The sequence below is a fragment of the Tetrahymena thermophila genome (genome assembly GCF_000189635.1).
Source record: "Tetrahymena thermophila SB210 genomic scaffold scf_8254747, whole genome shotgun sequence".
Classification (NCBI taxonomy): domain Eukaryota; phylum Ciliophora; class Oligohymenophorea; order Hymenostomatida; family Tetrahymenidae; genus Tetrahymena; species Tetrahymena thermophila.
This window is the reverse complement of record NW_002476507.1, coordinates 535,859-556,813: the sequence shown is the minus strand read 5'-3', so window position 1 is coordinate 556,813 and position 20,955 is coordinate 535,859. Positions and strand designations below refer to the sequence as shown.

Genomic DNA, 20,955 nt, shown 5'->3' with positions numbered 1-20,955 from the left:
ATTATAAATTACAGAATTTAATCATAAAATAACCCCTCTTCGTGAATGCTGAGAGATATAAGAATGGGTATAAAAAAGAAAGCTTAAACCAGTGAAAACGAAACAATAATATCCCAAATAAGCTTATATTTACTAGATGGGCTCAAAATTGGGATAATACTCAGACATTTTTAAAAGATTGTTAAAAAACTAAATACAAACTTTTTTGAAGCTAGCCTAGAAAAAAAAATATTAGTTTTATTTTACTAATCTTGAAAGTCTTAGCTTTTATCATTTATTAGATAGAATTAGTATGGAGTCATCTTTTTGTGCATGCGTGAGGGAATTCTGTTAACTAAGTGAGAAACTAGCTATTTAATTTTCATTCTTCTCATGATTTCATATAATTTTATTATTATGTAGTTATCAGATTTATTTTCTTAATAAGAAAGCTCCTCATTTTCAACTGTTCGTTTGATGCAATCACTAATGTATGGACTCTAAACATTCAAGCAAGAATTATTATCAGCCTTTTCTGATTCTATTTTTTCCTTAGATCTAATCAGGTAATTATTAGTTGTTATTTATATGCTTTTTCTCTGACTGAATTATTTTTCGCTTTGCAACTTATTCTCACAGTAACTTAAACTTTCTTCTTTTGATTAAAGTATTGACATGTTTGTTATCTATCTATTTTCTTCTTTAATTTTGATTGGTTAACTAAAAGTAAATTAACTTTTATATTTATTTGCACTTAACCAAAATTTTGCTAATTTTTGATGGATAATTTAACTAATTATTGGACGTTGATAATTTATTATACATTTTAATAGATATCAAAGTAGAATAAAAAAATAATCATAAAAAAAAATATTTTATTCATATAAACTAAAATTACTTTTTTTTAAAATTTAATAAAAAATAGCAAAAATTGAATTTTTTTTTTTTTAATTTGTATGATTTAATTAAATGAAATATAGATTAATTACTTAAAAATAGAATTAATTTATTATTGAATTAATTATATTTAATTATCTTAATGAAAAAAAGGATACATTTAATTTAAATTTATTTTCATCAAAATTAAAAATTATTCTTTTCTTTCTACATCAATGCTTAAAGGTTAGATTTCCTTCATTTTGATTATATTGGTAAAGTGAAAATTTAGTACTCTATATTTATTTAAGACTCAGCACTTGTTATTCTTGCTTAGGTGGGCTATTAATAGTGTTATTTGAAATGATTTAATTGATTTGTAACGAAATTTAACTACTTTTAGCTTTCTATTGATTTTCTAATGCTTAATATGAGTTTAGTTATTTATTTGAAGGTAATTCATTTATAGCGTTTTAAATAGAAACTTAATTAAGATCAGAATCATCTTTGTTTGCTTAATAATAACTGTCCTATTGGTTAAACTCTTCAATTTGCTATGATACATTTTTCTTGAATAAAGAATAACTTTATTAAAATGAAGGATGGTTTTTCTAAGTTATGGAAATATCATTATTTAATTCATAATCTAAATATTAATTATTTGTAAAATGTTTAGCTGTTTAACATTTTTCTTTTTCTACATAACTTAGTAGTGGGGATTGAATAACACTATCTCTATGCTTTCTAAGAAAAAAATTTTAATTGCTTATTGTAATTGGAGAAACTTAATCATCAAAATTTTGAGATGTATTTACTCTTCCTTCAAATTCATATTTATCTAAAAGTTTTTTGATAATTTTATTTTATTTAATAGTTTAACAGCGAGATCCTTGTTTAAAATTTCTTAGTTATTTATTCTGAGATATCTTACTTTGTCTCTCTCTTTGGATACGTAGGATTTCTGCTCTCAGTTTACTTTTTTGATTTTGGTCTTATTTAGTTTATGAAATGACATAATGATAATTATTTAGAGGATAGTATAACTAAAATTCTTTCATTTTATCAAATTAACCTAAAAATTAATCAAAGAATATTCTTTAAACATGTTATTAATCATTTTTTTTCAGATCTTATTAAGGAATTGCAGAAAATGATTAATTTCTAATTTTTTTAGCAGAATCTTAGTAATGAACATAATTTGTATTTTCATAAACACCATTATTAATTGCTTAAATACTAGGTGTATTGTATAAATTCTATGGGTATAATTATTCACTTTAAAAATTATCAACTTCTTGATAGGGTTGTTGTTGTACACCTAGAATTTTAAGAGAACTCTAATTCTTTTGCTAAATAAAAGTATTACTAATTTAGATAGGAGGATTAAAAGTGTTTTAGAGGGCACTGACATTTAAATTTGAATCAAAATTTTTTTTAATATTTTTTTGTTTGAGTTATGAGGGTTAACATTTAATATAATTAGAGGAAGAAATTTCCATGTTATCTAAATTTTCTATGCTTTTTGAATTTTATGTTCTTGTGTAGAGACTTTTAAATTTATTAAATTTCGATTAAAATCCTTAGTCATCATTTATTTAATTTAAGCTTTATGAAGATATATTATCAGTTTGTTATTGCACCTCCTTATTCTTCATATTTTAAAAGTTACTTTGGTATAAATTATTCTATGATGAATAGTTATTTTGAATTTAATTTGAAAATATTTCTTGATCAAATTAACTCTTATCAAAAATAGGAGTAACTTCTTTACGTTTGTTATTCAAAATATAGCTTTTATGAAATTATGTACACATATCACATTTAGCAAAATTAAATGAGAGATATTTTTCACTGTATTATTACAGTAATTCTTAGTTGAATTCTATATACTCAATAGCTATTTCTTCATTTAAATTGAGATTATACCGACTCTTTTTTACTGATCTTAGAAATATTTCTTCACTTCTTTCTTAATCCTAAGATATATTCTGCTAAGCGAAAAGTTTATATTTTTTGGGATAATAATGTAAGAATGGGCATGTTTCTAATAAATGACTATTATTCTAACAACTAGGACACTTTTAGTAAAGTTTTTCGTAGTTTTGTTGCATAATTAAAGCATCTTTTATATAGCAAAATTACTCATAATCTTATGGAAATTTTTTTAAGATTTAAATAAAGTCTTTTCTTTATATTTTCAATAATGTAGAAAAATTAATGCTCCTAACACTCATCCCTTTATTTTCATTAATGAAAAATTATAATTCCCCAAAATATTCACCTTTTTTAAACCGTTTTATTGTTTTGAACTAATCCTTACCTCCTACTTTCTCATCAAAGTAATTTGTACAATCAATATACATTTCCACAATTCCTTCTTAAACAAAATAGATGCATTAATCTTAGTTATTTTCTCCTTCTACAAATATATTCTCATAGGGAGTATAGTGTTTTTCTTAAATTATTGGGATAGTCGCTCTTATGATGTCTTCACTGAAATAATTTTAAAATATTTTACAATCTCTGAGTACTATTTTATTTGATTCTATTAAGAGGTCATTGCGAAGTGAGTCAGGAAGTTATTTTATCAAATTTTCTTCTTGTTACTGATTCGATTCTTAATTAGCACTCAAGTAATACCTTTACAGTCAATTAAAAATATTTAAAATAAATAAATAAATACAAAAATTTTAATTTGAAAAAATTAATTATTAATTTCGATCACTTTTACTTTTAGTAATAATTCATTGCATAAAAAACACAAAAAAGTTAAATTACTCCAAATACTCAGTTACGTCTTTTGAAAGGCGGTCATTTATTGATTTCTTATGCAAATAGTTTTTTATTATGAGCAAATTCTGCATCAAAAGCTTTTCATTTTTTGAAAAATCTTAAAGGACAGCCTAGATTGTGTTCACTGCAAATCCAAAAACTGCAGAAGCAAAAAACACCATCACAATACAAAATCCTACTTCTATCGTTGATTATGGTGATATGTCTCCATATCCAACAGTCGCCATTGTTACTGAGCAAAAATAGAAAGCTTCTAAATATTATTTGTACCAACTTTAATTCTATAAATTTAATGTTTATATCCATGACACATCTTAAAATTTCATAGATAGTCTCCCACATATTATCCATAAACAAGCACATGCATGAGCAATTATCAGGATCTTAAAAAATAAATTTAATAGAGAAAGAGTGTTTCTGATATTTGATTTAAGTAAATATCTTTGCTATATGTTTTTATAAAGATTGGAAAAAGCACGCCATTTTATTAAAATAGATAAAATAAGGAATTAAAAATTGGTATTTTAATCTAAACTTTTTAAAAAAAAATTGTATGTAAATAAAGGTAACAAAGAGCAAACATCTGTGTAAAATTATTCTAAATAATACTTCCTCCAAATACTGCTTCTCTTTTTGCATAAGATACCTCTTTTATAGAAGCCTGTATTGCATTATACAATAACTTCAAGAATATTAATTACTAAAATAAATTCTATAACAAAATCTTACTAAATATCATTCTCATTTAAACTAAAGCTAACCATAATTGGTATAATAAAGAAAGAATAAAGTAAAATAACTTAAAATAAAATATCCCAAATCATAATTAGATTATTAGAAGGACTAAATACAGGCAAAGAGGATATAACTTTAAGTAAAAGCTGATACTTTTTAAAAAGTAAGGAATTTTACTGCGCTATAGATAAAAAAATTAATTTTTACTTGTTTCCTTTCTACAAATCAGAAAAATCTTAGCTTTTATCATTAATAAACTCATATTAATGCGTTTTCATATTCTTTAACATGCGAGCTCTGGTTTTTTGTATAATACTTCTACTTATATCAATCAGCCGAATTTTCTTAATAATTTCTACTAACTTAGGAACAATTTCATTTTATTTATTTTCTATTTATTATTAATCACCAAAATAGATACTATCCTCTTTAGAAAACTTTATATCAATTGGAGAGCTCACAAAATCATTATCTTAGTTGTCTTAAGCTATAACATTATGTTAAAAACAATTCTTTACTTTGATCAAATTTATGCTATGCTTTTTGACTAATTGGGATGAATGAGGAAATTATTTTTTTTCAGTATTTTTCTCTTTATTATCTCCAAAAGTAATCATCTCTTTATAAAAATATTGATCAAATTTTATTTAAATATTTAAGTAACTCTCTATCAAAGCCTTCTTTTGTTATTTGCTAGTTAGCTAATTAATTATTTTATAAGTTAATTAAATGTGATTGATAAAAATTTATTTAATTTTTAAATATAAAACAAAACTTTAAGTATTGCTTTTTTGTAATTATTACCCTAATTTATATTTATCAAATATTAAGTCATTAATTCTACTAAAAGCTATGAGCTCCAGAAAATAAAATAAAACTCAAATTATAAAAACATAAACTACATATTTTTTTATCATTTCACTCAATTTGGTTTATATTATTAAAATCATCATAAGAAAAGTCTGATTAGGTGATCTTTTAAAATTTTAATTACAATTAAAAGTTATTTTTATTATTATTTACATCTTATTGAATAAACAAATGTAAGAATTAATAATTTAAATTTCAAAAATATTTTATCGATTTTCAGAAGATTAAAAAGTAATTTTTATAATTTAACTGATTCTGTATAAATTAGAATTTAAAAAAGGTATAAAATTATTTATTTATTTCATTAGTTATTTTTTTAGTTTATCAATAAATTGTATATGGATTTGTTAATTTTATGAATATAACAGATTTGTATTTTCAAATATTATCAATTTAATTTATTTGATTATTATATTAACACAGACGAATGTCTGGAATTTCTGAATGTTCATTATTTAATGCAGGTTCTTCTAAAAAAGGGGGGCTAAGCTTATTTTCAATATTTAAGAATATTTGTATTTCATTTTGAGTGATTTAATTTGATTTTTTTTGTTTTTATTATTTATTAGATTGGTTTTATGATTATTTAAATTCTTAATTTTATTACATAGATTCTGATTATTATTTATTGTATATGTCATATACTTAAGAAGAATTTCGTGATTCTCCAATTGCTTCAGAACTAGATAAGGATATATTTTATGGACTATGATTTTGTTTACAATTAAATATTGTTTGATTTTAAGTAATGTTACTTTTAGAAATACTTTGCCCTTCATTATTTTCATTTTCAGAGTCTTAAAAATTTGTTTTCTCTATATTTTTAACCGATTTTTAAGTTTTATAATTAACTAAAGAGCCTGTTAAGCTGTTTCTTCTATTGTTAAATTAGGGTGAAGAATTGATGTTTAAGTTATTCATATAAATATTTGAATTCATTCCTGAATTATTTGGCATTATTGAACTTCCTTTCATACTTTTAATCTCCTTATTTTCCTATTCAAATTTATCAACTAGTAATTTTACTACTTAATAATCTGCAGAAGTTATATTAACTGATGCTCTGCCTCCGTTTTTCTTCTTCTTTTTCATAATAATTTTATTCATGTTTTATCTTTACTGCTCAAGAAGTTTTTATCTCATTTTCTTTTTTTGGTTTGAGTCCATGTGAATTTGCTTTACAACATATTAGAAATTATTGAGTGGATAATAAAGTTCAAATACTTTAATCTTCTCAAACTCACCATAAAAAATATCAAAAAATAATTTCTTAATATGAAAATTTTATTAGTTATTCTAAGAATTATAAATATTCAACACATCCTCATATGTGTAAAACATAGATAATTTTCTTAGGTATATTTCATCTCTTTATTACTAGTCTTAATCCATATTCTACATACTTTAATTTTTATTATACAATTGATTATTAATGCTAGCATTTTAGAAATTATTAGCAATTTATTTATTTAATTTAGTCTACAAAGAAGTTTGTTCTTAATTATCTAAATCTGGACTTTACTAAAATATAAAGCTATTCATATTAGAGTACATCCCATTTTAATTTTAAATTAATTAATTAATGTGCTGCTACTGATTATTTTAAAAAACTTAGTTACAGTGGTTATTTAATTCTATGCTTTGACTCTATTACTTTAATAGAGAAATAGGTTATAATTTGTAATCTTTGGGAGAGTAGTTTTCTTAACAATCTGTCCCTTCTAAAATACTAGCTGAAATTTTTGATTATAATTTTCCAGCATTTCTTAAGTTATTCATTTTTTATGGTTACTATTCATCAATTTATTGGTAAGAGTGAAGACTTAGATTATTATTTTAAAATTGTTATTAAAATGTCAAAATTTTTTAGTTTCCGATGCTGTTATTTAATTTGTTAGCCCCAGATTTTCCATTTTTTGCTAAATCATTTTTTTATTTTGGTTAATTGCCTTCATTATTTTATTTATTACTAACCGTGTATAAATTCAGCAATGGATTTGCAGCTGCTTAATCTGAATTAGAGTGGAGGTATTACTGGTTTGATGGCTATAAATTAACTAAATTAGAACATATATCACACTTGCTTATATCAAAAGATAAATATTTCTCATTAAATTCTTCAACTAAATCTTCATTTACTTGCACATAATTATTCACTAATGCCATTATTTACTATGGAAATAATCTGTACCTCTATCTTTTTCTGTTAGTAATTTGAGTTGGGAATGACTCATTTCTTTACTAATTCTATGTTTTATTTAATATTGCAAATAATTTAGGCTTATTTGATACAAAATGAAGGTATGGGCAATACCCAATACGATGGTTTTCACTGTTACAACTTGCACACTTATGACTTATCTTAGAATAGTCATTTTAAAAAATCAATCTATCTTTTATATAACAAAACTATTCATAGTCAGTTGGAAAATTCTTAATAGTATTAATGAAATCACTCCTATTAATTTTAAGTAAAGTAGAGAAACTGAGACTTCTTACATTCATCTATCTATTCCCATCAGTAAAAAATTCTATTTCTCCAAAGCAATCTCCTTTTTTTAATCTTTTAATAACTTTGTAAGACTTTTAGATAGATCCCAAACCAGGTTATAAATGTTCAATAACCTCTAAATATACTTCTACTATTCCTTCCTGTACGAAGTAAACAGATCTATCAATATTTTCATCGTTTTCTGTATAAATAACCTCTAAAGGTGTAAAATTTATTTCTTGAATAATAGGAATAGTTGCATGTATAACTTCTTCACTAAAATTATTTTAAAAAATTAGGCTATCTCTAAGTATTATTTTGTTAGATTCGATAAGCAATTCATTCCTTAAATAATCAGGAAGCTATTTGATCATTTTTTCCTCTTCTTCTTAGTTAGTTTGCTAATTTCCCCTCCAAAAATATCTAGGTTAATTTTATTTAAAATAAACATGAGAACATATGTTAATTAAAATTGAAATAAACAAATTAACAAACAAACAATGTTAAATTTATTTTTTATAATTTTAAAGAAAATAAATTTACTCAAGATATTCTGTCACATTTTTAGAGAGTATTTGGTTTATTTGTTTCTTGTTTAGATAATTTTTTATAATGTACATCTTATCTAGAATTTCGTTTTCTGCTTTACTGAAATCTTACAATATGGCTTGAATTGTATTTATAGAAAAACCAAACACACCACAAGCAAACAATAAAATAACAATACAAAAAAACATCTCTATAGTAGACTGAGGCGATATATCTCCATAACCAACAGTTGTCATTGTGACACAACAAAAATAAAATGCAGACAAATATTATTTGTTCCAGCTATCACCTTCTAAATTTTTATAACTTAACCAATTTTAATCCTAATATTTTTGAGATAACCTTCCTGCTATTATCCAGAAGCAGGCACATCCATGAGCAATAAAAAGAATTTTAAAGAACAAGCTAAGTAATTTAAAAATGTTTCTCAAATTAGGAAAAAGAATATACTTTTACTAGGTATTATTAAATATCTTCTAAATTTCTTTCCATTTTATAATAATTGAAAGTGTAATAAATTAGTAATAGCCTAATTATTCGATAAAATTCAAAGCTAAGAATCTATATACAAGCAAAGGGATAAGAGACCAAAAATCAATTTTCATTTACTCATTAAAATATTTTCTCCAGATACTTACCCTATTTTTGTTAAGCACACCTCGCTTGTAAAAACCTGTATTGCAAAGAATCAAAATATTTAAAAAGTTAACAATAAGTATGATATCTAATATATTTTTAAGCGAAACATCAGATTCTTGCAAACTAAAACACACCATCACAGGTATAATAAAAAAGGAATAGATTAAAACCAAGCAAACACAAATATCCCAAAAGTATTTTTTACGGCTAGAAGGGTTTATAACAGGAATTTTTTACAAAAAAAAAATAAATTATTGAATTATCTTCTTAGCAAACACCCATTTTGAATCTCTACTTATTGCAAAAGAGAAAATAGAATTTTAAAAGAAATCTTTTTTCATATCAGTAAAATCTTAAGATTTATCATTAATTAGTGAGTACTAGTGAGTTTTCATATTTTTTAGCATCCTAGAGCGAGTACTGTTGACAAGTTTTTTTGCTGCCTACATCAGCCTTACTCTTTTTACTATATCAGACAACTGCATTGTGATTGTTTTTGATGATTAGATAACGTTACCTTGATTATTTGTTATTACAGATTGATTTTAATCCTAAATTGATATTATCCTTTACTTATCTAAGTAGCTTTCATCCTATTTATCTATTTCTCCAATTTTCGAAATGTCATTTAGGTCAAAATGCTATTGACGTGATTCAAATTTTGAGGTATTAAATTTTTCTTTCTTTCTAACTACTGCTTCGAAGGCACTACTTGATTGTAGCTGACTAGTATCAAAATTCATAAATATAATTTCTTATCAATGTAATTATTTATAGATTTTAATTAGCTAATACACTTATTATATTATTTTGATATCAAAATCTATTTAATATTTAAAAATCAAAATTATGATTAATCACAAGTAATATTTTAAAAATACTAAATTACTGATCAAACCTTCAATAACCAAAAGGCAAGCAAATAATAACTTAGTTGGATTAAATAACTGCATCAAAAGATACTTTTTAATAAAAAGTATTACACTAAAGTCAATCAATAACCACATAAATACTAAATAATAAAAATTTTAATTAAATAAATTAAAAAATATAATTTTATATACAAAAAAAGTAATTAAGCAGTGTGATTAATAAAGTAAAATAAGTATTTAAAAATAAAAAAATTAATTAATTATTAAAATAATTATTTTAATATATATGGTTTAAAGGGATAGATTATTTAGAATTTTTTTTAGGGTTTTTTTTAATTGTAATTAATTAATAAAATATAAATTTGATAAATTGACATATTAAATTGTATAAGTAACAATATAATATTTAAAAGAAGTTATTAATTTTGTATACATTTTACAATAATTTATATTGAAATATTTCTCATATTCAAAAGCTTGAATTTAGGGAAGATGCTTTAGAATTCGTAGAGCCGATAAGTTAATTATATTTTTGTTAAATATCTCCGAATTCTACAGGAGATTATTAAAATTAGTTATATTAATTTGATGGGCTGTAGCTCAATTATCTATGCTAAAATATTAATTTTTCATTTTATTTACTTTGTATTTCTTCTTACTTTCCTTATCTCCTTTTTTAGCTTATTTCCTCCTTGGCCTTTGCTGTTTTCTTATTTGAGTAGTATTCATTTTCGTAATTATCTGAATCATCTAGCTCGTTGTATTCTTAGTCTTCACTAGTATTGTTTTAATTTATAGCCTTTCTTTTTCTCTTATGATAGTTAGAAGGATCATCCAAATTTACAATTAAATTGTCATCATCTAGATATTGATTTTAACTTTATGCATATAATTCTTCTATATTAGCATGAATATTTGCTTCATTAGAATTTTTAAATCTTTTTTGAGTTAGAATATTAGCTGCACCTAATTTGCTCATCAGGCCACTTTGTGTATTATTTTTTTAACCATCTTAAATTGCTTAATAATCTAAAAGTTACTTTTAGTCTTCCTCATCTTCTATCATTTCATCGAAATTCATTTTCTAGTCTCTACCAACATTAATCTAGAGGGCATCCATTAATTCAAGTTTTCCTTACATTTTTAAATATAGCCACTGTGCTGTTTCGCTCATCAGACTGTGGAATATATCGTCCGCTATCTCTAGCTAAACATCTGTTTCTTCTTCTTCATAAATAAGCCATTTATGCTCGTTTTCTAAAACCTTTACATTTTATAATATCATGCTTTTCTAATGTTATTATTAAAAAATATTACCTCATTTTCAAGCATCTAAGCTAATCTGTCTTCTTTGATTTAATTTAAGTATTCGTTATTTTCTTCATCTTAACCAGGGGGGAATTCAATTTTTTCAGGAATAAACCCACACAGACATGAACCCCACTTCAAAGTTCTTCCTATAGCCATACCAAGAACTCTTTCTATATCCTGATCTTTAACCTTCAAATTTGCTAGTTTTTTTTAGTTTAATTTCCAAGGTAAAGGCTTTCCTCCTAAACTGAATGGTCTCAAAAAATCAAGAGCCTCATTAAAACAGTCAAAAATTAGCTTTAAGTTATATTTTTCAATGTCACTCTATGAATTAAAAATATCAATATCTTCATCTTCATCGTCATCATCTGCAAATTTTTCCTCTTACCCATCAAAATAGAGTTCTCTATTTTCCAATTTCTTTTATTTTCTGATCATTCTCTTTTATAAAAATATTGAAATAGTTTATTTATTTTTATTGTTTAAAATGAATTACTTGGTATAATTCATTAAAAGTTAAGAATATTTCTTCACTAACAACAGGCTTTTACACATGAATATATTTAACTAACGGATATATTGGAGCATTTGATGTTTCTGTGTCTTGAGGTTCTGTATTCTCGGTAATGTTAAATGTCTTTAAAAATTCAAGGGGATCAATACCAAGAGGTAAATTAATTCTTCCTAAAAATTCTTCTCTAAAGTTTTCTTTAAATATATTTATTATAAATAAATTTTTTAATTTCAAAATTTAATATTTAAAGATTACCTTTGATAAATTCTGCCAATGCAACCAAGAAATCTTTAATACTGTTAAGATTAGCACAGCTTTCAATAGGTATCACCTTTTCATCAAACTGATTTTTATATTCAATATTAGTGGGCATAACTTCGTTTATATTAGGATAAACATTATTTTCTGTATAATGAGCTTATTATTTTGTGCTTTCTTTCTGTTTTATCTCATAAATTTCTATAAAATTTATTTAAAAATTAGATATAAAAATATATTAAAATAATTGAAAGTACCATTATTAACTTCATCAATCAGATTTTCTATAATTTTGTCACTCACTATGTTCGCCTTTTATTCAATTGACATAAGCTGTGAATATAATTAATATACGATGGATTATAAATAAATGTCAAAAATTTTTATAAAACAAACAAAAAAATACTAAATAATTACCTCTTTATTTGGCTAGTCAGATATTTATTTTTATATGTTATTTTATTGTTGTTGTTTATTTTCTTAGCCATCTTAATCTTCAATATTTCCATTATTTTTCTCTTATTGTTGTAGTTTTTTAGCATTTTCATATTCAAATAAATGCTGGCTGAACTAGGCTTCAGAACTTTAAGACTATACAGAAGAGCTAGCACTTTCTAATGACATTAACCCAATTTTTTTCAAATCATTTTCACCTTTAAATTTTCATAAATAAACTTTTAAAAATAATTTTTTGGAAAATATTTAATTTACTCTGCTATGTTATAGTCATTTACGTTAATAATTTTTGTTTGGGATTAGGAGATATTTCAAAATTATTAATTTTGTTTTAGTCATTAATTTCTTTATCATCTTTTTTTGTTTAATTGATGTTGTTGTTCATATTATTGCTTTCATCACCATTTTTTATAATAGGTGTGTTTGATCTTGATTATTATGGAGATATTGAAGAAGATTCGTCAGGCAAAGAATTCTAGGGCTACAATTAGTTATTTTGGTTCTATTGAACTTAAAATCCATATAATTGTTATTTAGATAAACTTCTAGCAAAGTTATTTTTTATTTTTTTTAAATAATCGTTTATGTCGTCAAACTCAACTTCTTCACTATTATTTGTATTTAAAATATTGCCATCCCAACTAGTACAACTTTTACTTAGAACATAATTATTGATACTATTAGTTCCTTTTATTGAGCCATTTTGTAATAAACTCAATCCTTGATTCTATTAGTTAATATATTTTTTCGGTCTCTCATTTAATTAGTATTAATCAACTATTTTTATATTGCTTGGACTAATACAATTGTTTAAGCCAGCCCCGTTACCTTAACTGATTCCAGATAAATTTTTTAAATTATTAATATTGAGTATTTAAGAATTGTACTCTTTTCTTTCACTGAATACATCACCTTCACTAGCTTCACTGTCAGACCTTTATTTTGATGAATTCATTAAATAATCTTCAAAAAAAAAAAATTCATTTAATTTACCTAAAGGATAAAAGTCTACTGAATTTAATCTCATCTTAAGAATTAGCAAGTATTTTGTTATAATCAATTTTTTTAATCTATTTCATAAACTCTATCCCTCTCTTTGTTTACTTAATTGTCTCAGCAAATTTCCTCCATCCCCTTTCGATTTCATGATGATTTTTTTGTAACTTTTCAAGTTCTTTAAGAGCCCATTACTCACATTCTTTTAGTTTAGTTTGATACACTTAAAGTGGAATTTTCTATTTTACAAAAAAAGAATTATTTTTCTTAGCAAAAACCTAAAAAAATATTAAATTATTACCTTCTACTCAAACATTTAGTTTATAATTTAAAGTTTTGCTTCCTTTTGATAAGAAATTATTTCTTCCCTCATTTTTACCAACTCATCCATAGACTCTTTTTTGAGCATCAAACGATTAAATTTACCTGAAGCAAAGTCTCTTTAAGGTAATTTTTCAAAAATATAATCAGAGTAGTTTGGGATTTATTACTTTTTTTTATTTATTTTATTATTGCGATTTTCATTAAAATCTACACTCTAACTTAAGCCATTTATTTTATTTGAGTATTAATTCTTTGTTGATAAATCTTCTAAAAATAATAAAAGTATTTTTAATTTTATTTATTTTTGATAAATTTTATTATACCATATTAATCAGAAAGATTGGATTATGACAAAGCTGCAGCAATAGCTGATTAATCTCTCATAAGTTATTCTGAACCTAAAACATCCTGCATATTAGATAACTAATTATTTTTATCAATTCTCTTTAACACTCCTTAATTATTTTTACTCAGTGATTTTTATTTTTAAACAGGTGACGATTCAAATATTTCATTTTACTTGTTTTTGTTTATTTCTTTTTTATCTTATAACTATCTGCTAATATTATCTTTTATCTCTTTTTCACTCTATTTTTAAAAAAATAATAAATATTTTCTCTTATTTTAATATAAAATTTACTTTTAAAATTGGACTATTCTCCTAAATCGCCTTGTTTTCTTAGCTTTTTATCATCTATTAATATTAATCAATAAGCTAATTTTTGTTATTCTCATATTTTTAACATAGTTTTTTTATTTGCTCTGAGTCTATCTAGCTATTTGGTTAATTCTATAGTTTTTATAAGTCACTTATGAGTTCGCTCCATTTATTAATTTGGTCTTCCTTGATTTTCTGGTAGGTTTCAGAGTATTTATCTTTAATTAAATTTATATTTTGATTCAAGCCTTTTTATTTAAAAATAAAATTAAAAAATTTGAATATAATTTTGGAATAAATTCATTTACTAAAATTGTCATTTCTTTTTTAGGCATCTAAATCTTATATTAATTATTAATTCAAAGGAGTGTCATAGTACTAAGAATCTGTTATTTAATTTTCATCAGAAAGTTTCATGCCATTTTCAAATTATGTTTTTGAAGGATATTTGTTTTCAGTACTTTTTTCAAAGTCCTTCAAGGTAAGTAAACTCTTCGAAAATTCATTGATTTCTTACATTTATAATGTCTCATTTTTAAGCTTTTAGTCTTTTTAATTAAGATCTATTTACGATATTAAGTTTTCTAAATCATTTTTATGATAACTACTCTTATTTTAATTCTGTAATTAACTATCTGTATTTTAATTACTTTTACCTCCACTATTGTTTTTAAATTAATTTTCATCTCTGATACCTTCTTAATTTTTTTATGGGCTCGAATTCATTTTTTGTTATAAAGTTGTGTTTTTTAATGGAAAATTTTATTCTTTTGAATCTTTTTTCCTATTCAAATCAATTAAAATAGGTTAAATATTATCATCACTGCTGCCCATTGTTTCAACAATTTTAGCTGAGTTAAAATCATATCCTTATTTAATCTATTAATCGGCTCCTTATATTTTATTTTCATCAGCTTGACTTGTTTTATTTGTTTTTTCAATAATTTGTTAAATCTAGGTATCATCCCTATTATCGATATTACTTCCATTATTAGAACTTTGTATATTTTTAATTAAATCATCCTAAGAATTCTTATTTGCTTAATTAGCTTTTTAATGTTAGGACTAATCAGTGAGTACGCTTTTTTGATATTGATCATTTTCTTGGTTCTCATACATTTCTTCTAATTCTAAAAAGAAATCTCTTAGCAACTTCCTTGTGTAAAATCCTCTCCAAACTTTCTAAATATATATTGCTGCTATGTTATAATACATATACTCTTCTAGCTCTTCCTCATTCATTCCATAAGAATTACTATATCCTTCTTCTTGCTGTTGATACTAATAATTTAAAAATAAGTAAATAAACAAAATTATTTTATATTTTATACCTGATTTTCGTATTGAGCTTAGAACTCTGAAGATGCATCAGACTAAATAGTCGGAATCTCATCAACTAAATTAGTTCCCTTAGAAGGGCTGTCATAATTTTAGTTTGAAGTTAATTACTCGCTTTTACTCTTTTGTCTAACCTAGTTATTTTTTTAGTCACTTATATGTTCTTCATCTTAAGCATCCTTTTAGTTTTAAATAAATTGTTAATTTGCTTAGTTTTATGCCAACAACATATTTGTTTAATTTTGCTATTGCTGTTAATTGTTTCCTAAGTTATTTTCGCTTTTCTTTTGTACGACTTCAGCAACACTGCTATTTTTAATGCTACTCAGTTCTGTGAGTTTATATAAATCATATTTATTCATATTATTAGAATAATCCAATTTTGCTGACTCATCTTGCTACAAATATTTTTAATTAGCATTTGAGCTATTTTAGTTTGAGCTCTATTAATTTTAAATTGATAAAGAATAGTTTTTGTTGGTATTTTAATCTTTCTCAAAAGATTCATTTAGGAGCTTTTTTTAATCTTCAGATTTTTCATTTTCATGGAAATATTAATTAGGTATGTCATATGCATTTTAGTGAGGGCTAACTTCATCATAATCATCATTTTATTCGTATAATTCTTCTTCAATTTCTTATATTTTATCTCTGTTTGAATATTATTTATAAATTTATGCCTATGTGTCAATCTAGTTTTAGTATGACTATAATTACATATCTCTTTTCTGATTTATCTATTAATATTAGTTAATCTGCTTCTATTCTTTCAAATTTTTAAAAATCTATTTTTATATTCTTTGAGACAGTTTCGTGTATTATACATAAATTTAATTTTTTCTCTATTAAAATTCTTGATTTTACTAAGCATTGAACGACTAGTACAAATCTTATTACTATGAGTTGTATAGATAATCTTAATTAGAATTATGACCTAATTACTAGCTAATAACTAAATTTTAATTATCGTTTTGAATAATTTTATCTTCATCAATTTGGAATTACAGTCTTTAAGGTTTTAAAGTATTTACAAAATCGTTTAATTTATTTTGGCTAAACTAGTTCTAGTTATTATAGTATTGGTCAGAAACCTACTTTTAATAATTATATTCCATCTTTTAAGATTAACTTCTATTACTTTTTTTTCTATTTGATAAGCTTTTTTGATTGCTCGAAGAAGTTAGTTGCTTGTTTTAATTATTAATGATGCTTTCATCCTTCTGATTTGAAAATTATGAGCAGCTTTAATGAAAGTTTTGTAAAGATTAGTAATGTAAATTTTATTCTAATTAATCTCTCCAATTAAAATTTTTTTTATACTCTTCATACAAATAGTCAAAAACCTAATCTATATTATATTTTTATTTATTTATTAATTAGAAAAAATTTGTAAAAATTAAAAAACTGTACTTTAATTAAATAAAAAATATCATTTCTGTTTAAATTTATATGAAAATGTTCGAATTAAATTTCAAAAAAATTAATTTTATTTTAAATCTTTTATTTAAATATTACCATCTTGCTAGTTAAGATTGCTGCTGCTATTAGTATTATTATAAAACTAATCTGCTTTATTAGTATCTATTTGTGAAATATACAAAGAATTTTAATGCCCTAGATTATCAAACTAAGGAGCTGAAAATGTTAAACTCTTAAAATGTCTAGTTGAAGAACTTTTAGCTTTCTTAGAAGATGAATTTTATTGACCGTTGGACAAATTGTTTGAATTTTAATTAAAGCCTCCTTTGGAAGATTTACAAGAGCTTATCTATTCCTTAATTTCATTTTTCAAGATTTCTAGATTCAATCTAAGTTTTTGCTGCTTCATTAATTTATCTTTTTTTTTATTCTCTATATCTTAATCTATTTATTTCTTTTTTATAAACATAAACTCTTAGATTTGTTTCTTTTCTTCTGGAGAAAAAGCTCCTTTAATTTAAAAAAATATTAATTTCTTTTTAAAAGTATGCCAAATGAATATTTATTACTTTTACTTTCGTCTTTTAGATGAACTGATTAGGTGGCTCTCAACTTTTAATCTTTTTATAAATTAAAATATTTTCAAAATTTAGTTTACAATATAATGTGATAGTTTACTGTGAATTAAACTTTGAATTGCTGATTCATTTAATTAGTTTAAGCATTCTAATCCCAAATTAATACGTCTTTGTTTAGGATCTATTTTTTTTTGATTTTTTGGTGATTTTAGCATACTTCTAGATTATGTTTGATTTAATAATTAATTTTGCTTAGCTTAAACATTTTTAAAAAGAAGATTAATCTTCTTTGAAGCATCATTTTAATTTCTGTTAGTTAATAGATGCTACTAATTTTATTGCTTATTTTTTAGCGATGCTTGTTTTAAAGTATATCTTATTAAGTTTTTTTGTCTAATTGTTTCATTTTTTTATTTCAGCAAAGCTTTTTCAACCAATTTTTTTTATCTTTCTTCTTCTTCCTTCTTTTTTTTATCTTCAATTTCTTCTTTTTATTTAAAAATAAAATTAATTTTTAATTTATTTAAATCGTAAAATATATTTTGTTTAAACTTAAAATTAAAAATACTTTATATTTTAGTAGCATTTTCATTGATAAATAATAAAAACTCTTCTGATTTCTATCTTTTTAAGTCTTGATTATATACTTAAATTTGTGGCTAAGAAGAGTTTATTTAAAGGCTTGCAGTTTGTCTATGAGTTTTATGAAGAGGAGAGTTGTTTATATTTCCTTCATTATGATTTTTTGAAATATTAGATATAGAATTTTACTTTTTATGAGCTATATGTAAAGAATTATGACTTGAATTTTATGATATTTTTTTATTTACAGATACTTATCTATTTTAGCTTATTTATGAATTTTAATTAATAAAGCCGTTCCCATTTGAAACTGTCTTTTTATTCTTTGTCTTAGTATTAGTTTACATAACCAAGTCTGATGCTGAAGATTGTTGTGATAGTTTTTATTCATGATTTTAATTATTATTTGAGCTTATATAATTTTAATTTTAATAAACTGCTTGTAAATATTTATTTTACTGTTATATTTCATTAGTTAAGCTATTGCTAATTTTATTTTTACCATTTTGAAAATCTTATTAAATTGTTTGACTTTCTAAATTGTTTTTATTAATGTTTCCATTTGGGGTTGCTATCTCTTATATTAAATGTTATCCCTTTGAAGAAAGTGTCCCAGAAATCTCTAATTTAGCAATATGCTTAGGCGAGCTTAAGTTGCTATATAAAAAGAGCTAATTTTTTTTCTTTTTTTTAGATTCTTTGTTATTTAGTAACTTTTGTATATGTTTAATTTAAGTTGGTGAAAAGGTTTGTGAAGCACTCTTTCTATTCACTTTTTTGGTTTATTTCTAAATATTATTTTAATCTAACTACTATTGCTATTATTGCTATTGCTATTAAATTAGCTCTTAAGACTATAAAATCTACTCCATATTTTCTTTATTGCTTCCATCGTTTGTACTAATTTATTTAGAATTATTTGTAGTATTTGGACTTAAAGTTGAAGCCAACATTTCTTTTTTTACTTCTATTCTCTTTTTGATATCTTTTTTGTTTTTATCATATTTATTTGGACTTGTTGTCTTTTTATTACTTGTATTTTTGCTTTTGCTTTCCATTTAATTAGAGCTCATATGGTTTTCTACTTTGTCTTATTCTTCTCCAATATTTATTAATTTGTTCTGCTGCAATTCATATTCTGATAAAATAATTCCATTCTTTGTCCCTTCATTTGCATGCTATAATTAATATTCAGTTTAATTTTCTGGTATCTTCTTAACTGAACTAAAAAAATTCTATCCATATTTCACTAAGCTTTTTTAAGAGACTCTTGCTGACTCACATTTAATCATAGAAATACTATCTCCTACTTATATATCTGCTTGATTTTATTCTACTGGTAAATGCAAATTCCTGTTTGTAAACATACTAGATTCGGTATCTGAATTCATTCTTTTTCTTGAACTTTCATTCATTAAAGGAAGCCTTTCTAAATAATAAGCATTAAAAAATATTTAAACTCTAAAAATAAAACTTTTTTTTAAAAAATTTAATGTTTGGTAGACTAAAATACTTTTAAATATAATTTAAAGGTAAATGTTAGCTAATATAATTTAGAATTTTTAATATATTGTAAGTTTACATATTTGCAACATCTTTGTAGAGGAAGAGTTTGTATTAATGCTGATAGATTAGTTATCTAATCGCCTTCCCGTTATTACTTTTTACTAATTGCATTAAGGAGATGGTGAAGACTAGTTTCTAAAGTTTTAATTAATAGAATTCTAAGATTACAAGCTATTTTATGCATTTTATTTTAAAACGCTCTTCATAAAATTATTTCTTTAAGGCTAATTTGAAGTCACTTCTTAATTTTATAGTTTTTTTATTTACATTCTATTGTTTCCTGTACTTTATGGAAAGTATTCTTCACCTATTTATAGAATATATATAATATTTTTTATGTACTTTTTCCTAATTTTATAGTCTAATTAATTATATGTCCTATTACTTATATGGCTATTCATTTTTAAGAAAGGGGCAAAAGTCTAGAAAAAATAATTTGTTTTAAGGTTTGGAATAATGTTTTTATACTCCTTTGCTTACTTAATTTTCGTTATTTATCTTTCTTAATGTTAAATTTTCAATTAAAATAAATCAAATATTATCTTATTTTTAAATTTTGTATTTAATTAATAGATAGATTAAAAATCTTCATTATTACTAAATGAATATTTATTGATTCATAGATTTATTAATATAACATAAGAAATTTATATTGAGTTAAGTAATCTATAAAATTGTTTAGATTCAATAAATTTAAAGTCAGCTCAACTCATTCATCTCTTTTTGATTTTTAAAAATCAATTAATTAATCCTGTAAATTATTTTAAAAACAAATTTAGTGTTTTCATTTTCTACTTTGATTTTGACTTTAAATTATTGTGAAATTTTTTTGTTTGTTTGTTTCTTTTATTTGTTAAATTAAAATGACCTTTCTAAGAACAATTACAGTTCATTCTTTACAAAAAAGATATTGAAAAAAAAATATTTGAATGAAAAGTTAAAAAATATATTTAAATTATAAGTCTGTTAAAAATTAATGGTTAAATATTATTAAAATAAGTTTCAATTAAAAAATATTTTCACAAATATATTTATGTAAACAAAATAAATAGTTTCTAAATAAAACGTTTTAAATTTTCATCACTTAATTTTAAAAATAGAGTTTTTTTTGAAAATTAATTTAAACAAAGAGTTTATTTTATAATATTAAT

General features: G+C 23.0%; 4 protein-coding genes across 4 annotated transcripts; all 4 read right to left on the bottom strand. All coding sequences in view use genetic code 6, as the record gives it.

The window, feature by feature from the left end:
• Positions 1-1,088: 1,088 nt before the first annotated feature.
• TTHERM_00145120 (cation channel family protein) lies at positions 1,089-3,875 on the bottom strand (the record flags this gene model as incomplete). Its single annotated transcript, XM_001011152.2, has 2 exons — positions 1,089-3,495; positions 3,634-3,875. 2 exons carry the CDS (start codon positions 3,873-3,875, stop codon positions 1,089-1,091), a joined length of 2,649 nt encoding a protein of 882 aa, XP_001011152.2.
• A 593-nt stretch (positions 3,876-4,468) lies between these two features.
• On the bottom strand, positions 4,469-5,000 carry TTHERM_000145119 (cation channel family protein; the record flags this gene model as incomplete). Its single annotated transcript, XM_012796353.1, has 2 exons — positions 4,469-4,535; positions 4,591-5,000. 2 exons carry the CDS (start codon positions 4,998-5,000, stop codon positions 4,469-4,471), a joined length of 477 nt encoding a protein of 158 aa, XP_012651807.1.
• Positions 5,001-5,631: 631 nt separating this feature from the next.
• Positions 5,632-9,675, bottom strand: TTHERM_000145118 (cation channel family protein; the record flags this gene model as incomplete). The annotated part of the gene is made up of 2 exons (XM_012796352.1): positions 5,632-8,167; positions 8,288-9,675. The coding sequence occupies 2 exons, from the start codon at positions 9,673-9,675 to the stop codon at positions 5,632-5,634; spliced, it is 3,924 nt and encodes a 1,307-aa protein (XP_012651806.1).
• Positions 9,676-10,273: 598 nt separating this feature from the next.
• TTHERM_00145110 (IQ calmodulin-binding motif protein, putative) lies at positions 10,274-20,205 on the bottom strand (the record flags this gene model as incomplete). The annotated part of the gene is made up of 19 exons (XM_001011151.2): positions 10,274-11,068; positions 11,122-11,556; positions 11,612-11,823; positions 11,885-12,088; positions 12,145-12,220; positions 12,305-12,540; positions 12,599-13,278; positions 13,337-13,578; positions 13,641-13,927; positions 13,987-14,251; positions 14,304-14,569; positions 14,630-15,602; positions 15,653-17,007; positions 17,175-17,588; positions 17,648-17,698; positions 17,757-18,143; positions 18,225-19,667; positions 19,821-20,111; positions 20,190-20,205. The coding sequence occupies 19 exons, from the start codon at positions 20,203-20,205 to the stop codon at positions 10,274-10,276; spliced, it is 8,628 nt and encodes a 2,875-aa protein (XP_001011151.2).
• Between the last annotated feature and the right edge of the window lie 750 nt (positions 20,206-20,955).